The sequence below is a fragment of the Schistocerca americana genome, chromosome 10 (assembly GCF_021461395.2).
Source record: "Schistocerca americana isolate TAMUIC-IGC-003095 chromosome 10, iqSchAmer2.1, whole genome shotgun sequence".
Classification (NCBI taxonomy): domain Eukaryota; kingdom Metazoa; phylum Arthropoda; class Insecta; order Orthoptera; family Acrididae; genus Schistocerca; species Schistocerca americana.
This window is the reverse complement of record NC_060128.1, coordinates 158,105,455-158,118,174: the sequence shown is the minus strand read 5'-3', so window position 1 is coordinate 158,118,174 and position 12,720 is coordinate 158,105,455. Positions and strand designations below refer to the sequence as shown.

Sequence of the window (12,720 nt, the reverse complement as noted above, 5' to 3'; positions counted from 1 at the left end):
TGCGTGTCAAAACAGCACTGAAGCCAGAGAGAAGCGACGCACAAAGGCACAGTGTGAAGTGAAGAGTGAAGCATGTAGCTACTACACACAGGACTGGAAACATGCACAACAGAAGTACTGAAAAAATAACAAACAAAAAACAAAGAAAAAGTTGCGATGCGTTGCGATGCGCTTTTTGTCTGTCTCTCTTTCTCTTTTTCATGTTTGTCGGCTACCAACCGAATGCTCTACCTGTCTTACCAGCGGAGTGGCCATAATTATGCCAATTCGGCTGAGAACTGCTGGCAGTCGCTGGAACAAGGACAGAGAGAACCAAACACGTGACACACACAAAACCGTGGCTGCAGAACACACATGAATGAAAAGTGTTGAGATCATAGGGTTGCCAACACTACGAAGTGGCAAAATTTTAAGGTCAACATGCTTTTCTCAGCAGCAAAATTTAACAAGAATATTTTGTAATGATTTTGCAAGCAATGCTGTTGCGGAATGAGAGAAGGAAAACAAGTCTGCTAGCATATACAGTGACAGCTACCGTATTCTAGTTTAAGTTACCTGCAGCTCTTGTGTGATATCAAAAACTGCTTGTCTTGTGAAGCAAAGAGTGGTGAACAGTTAAAAGAGAAGTGGGCTACCACCATTCTTGTGCTTAGACAGTGCAACATTATGACAGAAAACATGAGTTGTTGGCAACCCTATTTAAATTTTCATCTGGCACATAAAGAATAAGTTTTGTAAAATTTGTGCTAAGTGCTCACAAAATCATTTGCTTATTTGATGACACAAGGCCTGTGAATGTGTGTGTCTCACAAACAGAACAGTGACACACAAGCTTCTGTATGTGAATATGTGGCTGTTTTATCACGTCACTGAAGCTAGCACACACAAAGACACACACACACAATACTGATGGCAACACTTGCGTCTATTCAAAGTTTATGTATAGTAGTATACTTATTGTGTTGCTAACAATTTACGATTATTGCACTCAAGCTAAGAAACAACATTTATTTTTCCACTAAATATTCAAACCAAAAAAGTTTATGTATTGTAGTATACTTATTGTGTTGCTGACAATTTACGATTATTGCACTCAGGCTAAGAACAACATTTATTTTTCCACTACATATTCAAACCAAGGGTATAAATTTATAATTGTAAAATGTGTATACTTCATCTAAAGCACATAAGGAACTTCAGCTTTTGGAACACTTTTTCACAGTCATTAAATTTACCTAGATTTTTCGTGTAGATTATTATGAAATGTGTGTATCATACAAAAAACACTGCTACATGGCTATCAATATAATGATATGGAGAATCATAAGCAATAGGCTGGTAAACTGGCTCTTATGCAAGAATTTCAGAACATTGATGCAACCAGGAGAAGCAGTTTAATTTTTTACTCTACACCCAGAGAAAAATCCTTGTTCACAGAAAGTGTACAGCATAGCAGAACGACTGATAAATGTACTATTATACTGGCTTATTGACTACTATAGGTACAAATGAAATGGATAAGTAGATGAGAATGAAAGAAGCAAATAATCATAATAAATATAGGTCCTGAAACTGATGGCTTTTCCCAATATGATGAATGCACAAGTGTGACCGTGCTAAAATTATGAGTCTGTCTAAAACTATATTTAGTCTGAAACACTTCAAGTCTGGTATAAATTACAAAGTGATACACTGTCCTCGTTTGATTTTTGCATCATTCCAGATACCTAAGTAATGAAAAATAGCATTTTGACAGTGAGAGTACTGGTCACAGCTTGCCAGTACCATCACCTCGCAGATCCCGACTTCAGCCTGATGGGTTCTTTTGTGTGGGGATATTTAAAGAATTTGCTGTATTCCAGTTACACTGATAGTGTCAATTAACTCTGGGAATGCATTGTGGATGGTTGTCAACACATTTGCAACACGAACGGGATTTTTGAACATGTATGGACATCAATGAGAAGCCTGCCTTCACACGAACAGTGGCGAACTGGAACACTTGTTGTAAGGTGTGTGACCTCAAGTGCATATTTGCAGTCTGGACCTTTGGGGACTCTGTCATAAGGTGTTCATGTACTCAGTCATAATACATCATATTGGGGAAACCACAGATTTCAAGACTTTGTGTTTATTAAGATTATTTTGCTTTTTCATTCTCCTCTACTCACCCCTTTATAAACATACCTCTATCTATGTATGACCTCGTAGTCTAGTTAGACAGCATTACAGTAACAGTCAGTTTAAAGGCTTTACTTTTTGATTATGCAAACTGAGTAATATCCTCTAGTAAATGACCTTTCTTTAATTCATATTTCAGTTTTTGTTTATGGTAGCTGGACCTCCATTGGAGTGTCAGTGACTAATATGCAGTCACCAAACATAAAAATTATAATTACTGTGTTGCCTTCCAATGATCAATGAGGCAGTGTAGAAGATGAGAAACAAAGGAACTCTTTAACTTGTGCTACTGAGCAGCACAGGGTATAATGCTGGCTAATTTCAAATTGTGTACATACTTGTCATTAATTTTACATTCTTATACAAGCAATCAGATACTTTCTGACAGTTTAGAAAGGGTCTCAGCTAGGGGCCTAATGTAGCAGTTGCTCCAGTACTAATGCTATTAGATTGTAAAAAACCATCAGAATCTACTGCAGCTGAAGAAAAATGAATTTCATGTATTGATCCAAAGTTGTCAAAAAGCAAGTGAAGTGTTTTGTTCACTTACAGACAAAACAGTGGCACAGTTTCTGAATTAGTACATATGTGCAAGTGAAAGAGGTGCCAAAGAGCTATTGACAAAACATTCTAGGTAACAATCACATTCAAAATGCACAAGAAGATGGAAGAGGAGCTGTATAAACAGAGCCCATGTTCTAATAGCATGAACTGTGTAAGCATTCCTCTTATCACTTTGAACTTCATTCTCAGTTGCTTATTTATTATTTAGTTGATATTTTGAAATACAGTTGTTTCTGCACATTTGGCTGTTTTACACATAATGAAAAAATGAGGAAGGGCATACTATGCAGCAACAATATTGTGTAAAGTTGATAATTAGACTTATTGTAGAAGCTCCTTCACAGTCATAGGGATTCTTATACACACTAATAAAAAATAAATGATGCACCATGAAGGAGTTATGCTAATTGGTCACAAATTGATATTCATCAAGGTATTGACAGAAAACACAAAACTGTAAAATTTGGCAGCTGAAGGGTGAATGTCTGCTGTTGCAGCACAATTTCACCACGCAGCTGACAAAGATAGTAACAGGGAACAAGTCAATAAATTGGCATAAAGTCCTTGTGAATTTCATTCTGTGTACTCAGTTGATAAGTAACTATGGCTCACGGACAGGCCCAAGAGTACTATGATGTCAGCATCTGAGAGACGATTTGTAGTTGAGCTCAATGAAGCCAATTGGAGTAGCCAGTAAATCACTTGACATTTGCATAGGAGTGATGCCACATTTGAAAATGTTGATAGGAATGGGTGAACTACACCCAAACACAGCATCACGAACAAAGCAGTCGACCCAGCAAGATGACAGACGTGAGGACTGAGTGTCATCAGAGAGGCACTCACAGCTTGGATTCATCACTGTCATCATTCTGGCATGCAACCGGTGGCTCAGTAAGCACAATGGACTCTTGTGTACCATACGGTCTGATGACCAGGTGTTATGGTCTAGGGTGCCATTTCTTTTCACATTAGGATATCTTTGGTCATCATCTACAGAATCCTTATAGCATAATGGTACGTCAGTGACATTCTACACACAGTGTTCTTGCCCTTCATGGCAAGCTGTCTTGGGTTTATATTTCAGCAAAATAATGCCCACCCACATGTGGTGACCACTTGCCTTCGTGCTTGCCAAACCCTACCTCAACCAGCAAGGTCAACGGATCTCTCCGCAGATGGGAATGTTTGGAGCGTTATGGGCGGGGCCCTCGAACCAGCCCAGGATTTTCATGGTCTAAGGTGCCAATAGGATGGAATTTGGCACGATATCCCTCAGGAGGCTGCCCAATAATTCTATCAATCAATGCCAAGCCAAATAACTGCTTGCACAAGGGCCACAGGTGGTCCAACATGTTATTGATTTGCTCAATCTGTCAAGCTGTTTCTCTCGAATAAATCATCCAGTTTTTGAAAAATTGTAATCATTTGTTTGTTTGTATATGTACAGCACATCTACCTATTCCAGTCCCCTTTTTTTAAGATAAGTTTACTGTCTAGTGGTATTTGTGGTTAAAAACAGGAATGAATTAAGGTAGAACTGCAAAATTTACAATTGCAACACTAGAAGCAGAAATAATTGCCATATAGACTATGTGTGCCCATCAGACTGGAGCTTTATATTTCTATGGAAAAGTCTATACAGTGTAACACACTGCCAGTAGACACCAGGCAGGAAATTGAAAATCACCAGATATTCAAATATAAAGTAAAAGAGTGCCTCATTAGCCACTCCTTCCACAATTTATCAGAATATTTTGACTCGTTGTTGTTGTTGTTGTGGTCTTCAGTCCTGAGACTGGTTTGATGCAGCTCTCCATGCATGCTGTGCAAGCTTCTTCATCTCCCAGTACCTACTGCAACCTACATCCTTCTGAATCTGCTTAGTGTATTGATCTCTTGGTCTCCCTCTACGATATTTACCCTCCACACTGCCCTCCAATGCTAAATTTGTGATCCCTTGATGCCTCAAAACATGTCCTACCAACCGATCCCTTCTTCTTGTCAAGTTGTGCCACAAACTTCTCTTCTCCCCAATCCTATTCAATACCTCCTCATTAGTTACGTGATCTACCCACCTTATCTTCAGCATTCTTCTGTAGCACCACATTTCGAAAGCTTCTATTCTCTTCTTGTCCAAACTGGTTATCGTCCATGTTTCACTTCCATACATGGCTACACTCCACACAAATACTTTCAGAAACGACTTCCTGACACTTAAATCTATACTCGATGTTAACAAATTTCTCTTCTTCAGAAATGATTTCCTTGCCTTTGCCAGTCTACATTTTATATCCTCTCTACTTCGACCATCATCAGTTATTTTACTCCCTAAATAGCAAAACTCCTTTACTACTTTAAGTGTCTCATTTCCTAATCTAATCCCCTCAGCATCACCCGATTTAATTTGACTACATTCCATTATCCTCGTTTTGCTTTTGTTGATGTTCATCTTATACCCTCCTTTCAAGACACTGTCCACTCCGTTCAACTGCTCTTCCAAGTCCTTTGCTGTCTCTGACAGAATTACAATGTCATCAGCGAACCTCAAAGTTTTTATTTCTTCTCCATGGATTTTAATACCTACTCCGAATTTTTCTTTTGTTTCCTTTACTGCTTGCTCAATATACAGATTGAATAACATCGGGGAGAGGCTACAACCCTGTCTCACTCCCTTCCCAACCACTGCTTCCCTTTCATGCCCCTCGACTCTTATAACTGCCATCTGGTTTCTGTACAAATTGTAAATAGCCTTTCGCTCCCTGTATTTTACTGCTGCCATCTTCAGAATTTGAAAGAGAGTATTCCAGTCAACATTGTCAAAAGCTTTCTCTAAGTCTACAAATGCTAGAAACGTAGGTTTGCCTTTTCTTAATCTTTCTTCTAAGATAAGTCGTAAGGTTAGTATTGCCTCACGTGTTCCAACATTTCTACGGAATCCAAACTGATCTTCCCCGAGGTCCGCTTCTACCAGTTTTTCCATTCATCTGTAAAGAATTCGCGTTAGTATTTTGAAGCTGTGACTTATTAAACTGATAGTTTGGTAATTTTCACATCTGTCAACACCTGCTTTCTTTGGGATTGGAATTATTACATTCTTCTTGAAGTCTGTGGGTATTTCGCCTGTCTCATACATCTTGCTCACCAGATGGTAGAGTTTTGTCATGACTGGCTCTCCCAAGGCCATCAGTAGTTCTAATGGTATGTTGTCTACTCCCAGGGCCTTGTTTCGACTCAGGTCTTTCAGTGCTCTGTCAAACTCTTCACGCAGTATCTTATCTCCCATTTCATCTTCATCTACATCCTCTTCCATTTCCATAATATTGTCCTCAAGTGCATCGCCCTTGTATAAACCCTCTATATACTCCTTCCACCTTTCTGCCTTCCCTTCTTTGCTTAGAACTGGGTTGCTATTTGAGCTCTTGATATTCATGCAAGTGGTTCTCTTCTCTCCAAAGGTCTCTTTAATTTTCCTGCAGGCAGTATCTATCTTACCCCTAGTGAGACAAGCCTCTACATCCTTACATTTGTCCTCTAGCCATCCCTGCTTAGCCATTTTGCACTTCCTGTCGATCTCGTTTTTGAGACGTTTGTACTCCTTTTTGCCTGCTTCATTTACTGCATTTTTATATTTTCTCCTTTCATCAATTAAATTCAATATTTCTTCTGTTACCCAAGGATTTCTATTAGCCCTCGTCTTTTTACCTACTTGATCCTCTGCTGCCTTCACTACTTCATCCCTCAGAGCTACCCATTCTTCTTCTACTGTATTTCTTTCCCCCATTCCTGTCAATTGTTCCCTTATGCTCTCCCTGAAACTCTGTACAACCTCTGGTTCTTTCAGTTTATCCAGGTCCCATCTCCTTAAATTCCCACCTTTTTGCAGTTTCTTCAGTTTCAATCTGCAGTTCATAACCAATAGATTGTGGTCAGAATCCACATCTGCCCCTGGAAATGTCTTACAATTTAAAACCTGGTTCCTAAATCTCTGTCTTACCATTATGTAATCTATCTGATACCTTTTAGTATCTCCAGGATTCTTCCAGGTATACAACCTTCGTTCATGATTCTTGAACCAAGTGTTAGCTATGATTAAGTTATGCTCTGTGCAAAATTCTACAGGGCGGCTTCGTCTTTCATTTCTTCCCCCCAATCCATATTCACCTACTATGTTTCCTTCTCTCCCTTTTCCTACTGACGAATTCCAGTCACCCATGACTATTAAATTTTCGTCTCCCTTCACTACCTGAATAATTTCTTTTATCTCGTCATACATTTCATCAATTTCTTCATCATCTGCAGAGCTAGTTGGCATATAAACTTGTACCACTGTAGTAGGCATGGGCTTTGTGTCTATCTTGGCCACAATAATGCGTTCACTATGCTGTTTGTAGTAGCTAACCCGCACTCCTATTTTTTTATTCATTATTAAACCTACTCCTGCATTACCCCTATTTGATTTTGTATTTATAACCCTGTAATCACCTGACCAAAAGTCTTGTTCCTCCTGCCACTGAACTTCACTAATTCCCACTATATCTAACTTTAACCTATCCATTTCCCTTTTTAAATTCTCTAACCTACCTGCCCAATTAAGGGATCTGACATTCCACGCTCCGATCCGTAGAATGCCAGTTTTCTTTCTCCTGATAACGACGTCCTCTTGAGTAGTCCCCGCCCAGAGATCTGAATGGGGGACTGTTTTACCTCCGGAATATTTTACCCAAGAGGACGCCATCATCATTTAATCATACAGTAAAGCTGCATGTCCTCGGGAAAAATTACAGCTGTAGTTTCCCCTTGCTTTCAGCTGTTCGCAGTACCAGCACAGCAAGGCTGTTTTGGTTAATGTTACAAGGCCAGATCAGTCAATCATCCAGACTGTTGTCACTGCAACTACTGAAAAGGCTGCTGCCCCTCTTCAGGAACCAAATGTTTGTCTGGCCTCTCAACAGATACCCCTCCGTTGTGGTTGCACCTACGGTATGGCCACCTGTATCACTGAGGCACGCAAGCCTCCCCACCAATGGCAAGGTCCATGGTTCATGGGGGGTATTTTGATTCAGTGATGTAGATTTTGCATAACTCTAATTATGGCTTTAGACAGAATTTGACTTTGCCAGTATACAGACAGCTGATAGTGACCTGTGTAAAATCACACAACTGCTTAATCTGAAGTATCAGGTGAAAGTAGCAGCTGAACTGTGGCTTTTCAGTTTTGCTGTTTTTCTCCAAATGTATGTGTACATGCATCAAGTAATCTAGAAATAATTCCCATGACTATCAGTATAAGCAGATCAGCACGACACATTCAGTAATTAGTTCTCAGCACACCTTAAGAAAGTATGAAGAACTGCATGTTTTCCAACAGCTGTACAAATTTATTATTTATGTTTTACTGGTTTTGCTCATAGTAACCAACTTCACAGGAAAACTGAAAAAGAAAACCCCAAAGAGTATTCACACAGAATACAACAAATATGTTGCCAAGTTGACCAAGGTAAACATGTGCAAGTACTTACAAACAAGCTGTACATTAGATGGATATGTAATTCAACGTTCCATCAGATAAAGTGAAAATTATCAGAGTCATAAAATAATTTACAGAACCACATGTAAGAGGACATGATTTCAATACCAGCACAAAACTGACTTCATTAAGGTTAAACACAATGATCATAGTGAAGTCGTTTTGTGTTGGTTTCAAAATCATGGCCCGTTATACATGATTCTATATATATTTTATTACTCTGACAATTTTCAATTTATTGAATGGAAAGCTGATTGCATATGAACCTAGCGGACGGCTTTTTTTGAAGTACTTCCACATGTTTACCTCAATCAACTTGACAACTTATTTGTTTTATCCTGTGTCTGCATCTTCTGCTTGTTTTTGGTTGCTATAGTCTTTCTGTATATATGGCTGCTGTGGGTGAAACCACAACAAGTAATTCTTCAAATTACTGGCAGTTGTATGCGTCACCTCATTAAAGTAACTTGCAGCAGCTATCTTTGTATAGCTTGCCTTTTTCCACATCCCTGATGCCTATCCTTCATGACAGGATTTATTAAACTAAATGTGCTAATTAAACGAATGCTTGTTCACATTTACTGGCACTGAAGTGAAGAAACTTTACTGTACAGGTATCTGCTTTTAGTAAGTACCATTTTTAAGGCTGCTGCAGTAAAAATGAATATGGATTACTTACATCTGTCAATGCACATATTTTATTTCTAAAACACACAGACTTTCTTCACCAGAAGACCATACACATGTATCAGTCACAAACACATTAATTTTCCATATTACCCTATGCCTTTTTACGAATGCTGAGCAACCGTGATCAGGTTACTATACATATAGATCCATCAGTGTCTTGTAGTACAAACATTTAAAGACTAAATGACACAACATCTGGCATCACATTTATCTTACATATAATTTTGAGCTCTTCAATACAGGAAACAAAATATTCATTCCAGTGCTAAGTTAGGAAGTAACAACAATTTAATGCCAAAACTGATGTAAGATGTGTCTTCAGCCACTGATTATTGGGCACACACAAAAATGATGGAGGCTGCAAATCTGATCTTTTATTGATTTGAGAGTCTTCTTTAGTGACTCTGCAGAAAAGCCTGTGTACCTAACGCAGAACTTTCAAAAATGTAATAGATAAAGTATACATGTGACAGAAGAAGAACATCCATTTACCAGCTGTTGAAACAGGAAAACCTGGAGCACAGATGAAACACATACAAATTTAAAAATACTACTTCTGTCATTTGGAATTTTCCAAAATTCTTTCATCAGGGTAAAGACAGACAGCAGATAAAGGTTAGGGCACATATCCAGATGTTGGAGAATAGGTAAAGTCACTCATAATACTGGATCAGCAAGGACTTAATGATACAGTGAACGAGAGGAAAGGAGCACTGATTCACATAGATTCATTCATTCTTTTATTAAATTACTGTGTCTGTCCTTCTGTAGTTGTTCTTGCAGGAACAGCTGGTATGTGGACAGTAATCTTCAAAGTTTCAATTCTTAAATAATTAATTTTTTTTAAAGTGTTTATCGTCAGTTTATTTCATGAAGCAATATTCTTTTAAATGCAATAAACTACATAGTGTCATGCACTTAAAAAGGTTCACTGCAACCTACATAGCCTCTGCTTTTAGCCATTATAGAAAAATGAGAGAGGCAAGACCAATGTGAAAGGATGCCAATGAAACTGATTACTACTACATACCATAAATGATGACTTAAATATATAATGATGTCTGTGACGTCAAATGAATAATAACAAAATTTACTAACACTTAATTTTCTTAAATATTTTTTTGAAAGATTATCAGTTAAACAGAATATAAGATTTTACATTACCTAGAAGAAAGAGGCAAATATTTGAAAGCTGTAACTGAAATTGAATGTAATGCAGAGGAATAAAAAGGTGTCAGAGATGTGAGATTATAAATGGTGTGACTACCAATACAGCTACTTTTCAGTACAGTAGTAGAAAGGATACATTGATAAACCTCTAATTTATGGGTGCATTCTTTATTAAAAGTTTCATTGGCTCCATTTCATAATTGCATGCAGAGATCATAAAACATTAAATTCGTGCAAAAGAAGACACCAGTAAAATTTCTGTGTCACAATAATGTTGCTTTCCTTCACAACACTACAGCAAATGGCAGAATGTTGCTTTAATTTTAAGTGATCTGCACATTGTGCAGACTTTTCTTCTGCATTAGAATTAAGATTGCAAAAAGATGAGTGAGTGCTCTGTTACTATGAGGCAGAATTTAATGCAAATTGGAATGTTTTTCCTGTTGCTTTTGTTCAAACAGCTACACTTTTTTCATACTCATATGATAGCTTTCCTGTCACAGGTAGCAGGAAAAATTTCATTCTTCTTATATAATAACTAGAATACTTAACATACAGCACTGTGCTAAGACTGATAGCTGGACTGTACGATTTTCATGTAAGTGACGGTAACTAAGTGCACACCGACAGTCCAGAAAGTTCATCAACATAGCACAAAGTTGTGCACAGAAAGAAGTAACAGTTTTACAAAACTAACAACAAAGGACACAGGTATACCAAATGAATACTCAAGTTTTTTCACATGGAAAAAGTAATTCTGAAAAAAAAAATCTTGTGTGATGCATCTGGCTTAATTTTACCTTCCAGAAAAAGCAGAATTATCAATGCCCTTCCTTTTGGGTAAATTGAAATTCCACTGTGAATATCTAAAATAGTGCACAGATTGAAAATTTCCTCTGTATTACCCACTACTTTCTTCCTTAACTTCACAAACTATTTCAAATACAATACAAATTTTTAGTAACCACAACTAGTGATAAGTTTGCTATCTTTTACTTCAGTTTTTCTTATGTTAGGGTTTTGAGTCATAAGCATCATCAATTGGCAGTAGTAAGTATACAACAATGAACATAAGTATATGCTTATTTTTGTAATGGTAGTGTTGTCATGATATGTGCTGAGGATTGACATAAAATGTCTAGTTTGAGATAGAAGCACAATGTGTCTTTGAAAGAATATTACTTCATGCAAAGTATATTGTAAATTTTTTACAAGAAACTGCTTTAACAATAAAGGGTTAGATGAGTCTGTTGATCAAATACATTTCTAAAGTATTTCTGTGATAGATCTAGTAGTAAGAAAGTAAACAAAACATGGTTTCCTACTGCCCAGGAATACATAGTTATTTAATATCAATGTATATCAAGCATACAACTCTTCTGACTGAGGTTTACTTGGAATAATATTAGAGAGTTCCAAATAATAATGCAAAGAAATGATTCAGTTTCAACAAGTGTAGTCTACACTTTGGTAATGCTCCAATCAATATTACAGAGGAACAGTACTCAATTCACAAATATAAATGAAAGTAATTTCATTTCATAAAGCTTAAAATTATAAAAATGCATTTGCCAGATATGAAAGATATGCATGTATTTCATGCAATGCAGCATAGGCCTGCAAGATGCCAAGCACTGGCTCTTACTGAAAATGTTTTTAATGGTGGGTTTCTTACGTGAGTATCACGACTGCGCAGCCTTTTGCATTTCTGTTGCATGAAAGTTTTAACATAACATATTGAAATTATGCAATGTTGCAACCAATTAACTAGTTGTGTATGAAGTGGTAAGAAATGGGTCATTGAAATTAAATGTGTAAATGCAATAGCAGCACTGAATGCTATTAAAAACCAGTTAAAAATCTGAACAAATTCAAACCTTGATAACTGCTTGTGGACACTAAATCCTCATAATTATCACACATGAACACAAAATAACTAAAAACTGTCCCTCTGAAGGGAACAGAATGGATTTGGATAAAAGATACCCCACAGGCATAACCATTTCAAAAAAAGTTTAAAGGAATCTGTTAAGATGTAGCATCCAGGTTATCCACTGATTTTTTTTATCAAAATAAGGTATAGTTGAAGGTAGTGTAGTCTATAGATTTAACAATAAAAAAAAGAACCTTTTTAACTGAGACAATCAGTTTGATGTTATTCATAATCTTTGCTTTTGTAGTGCAATGCAATCATACTGCAGCAAAACAAAAGTTGTAAAATCCCATCAGTAGCCCCTGTTTTTGAGGCATAACTGTAGTGAAAGATTAAAATGCTATTTACATAGTGGACAGTAAATAATAAATTTGCCACATTGTAGCATATAATTCCACTCCTGTAGTGTTCTCCTGATAACTCCATCCACCAAGAGTATCCTCCTGTTTTATACATTCACATCTTTTCATACAGGTACACTGTATTAAATGGTTTTAAAGATCTTTCTAGATTCCTGTATCTCTTTCAGAATATAAAAATACAAACAGAATGCCCATTTCACAGAAAAGAGAAAGATAAGAATAATTTTTTCTTTGGCCATACTGCTGCAGGAGAAATTACTATGTTTATCTATCAATAGCAGTTAAATTTT

At 37.1% G+C, this 12,720-nt stretch overlaps 1 protein-coding gene across 1 annotated transcript in view; it reads right to left on the bottom strand.

Annotated features, from left to right (window-relative positions):
• LOC124552499 (glutamate-gated chloride channel) overlaps positions 1 to 12,720 on the bottom strand; it is a 436,122-nt gene that overhangs the window by 55,966 nt on the left and 367,436 nt on the right. The window contains exon 12 of the mRNA XM_047126783.1: positions 232 to 291. Coding sequence (XP_046982739.1) covers positions 232 to 291 — 60 coding nt within the window. The remainder of the gene's footprint in view (positions 1 to 231; positions 292 to 12,720) is intronic.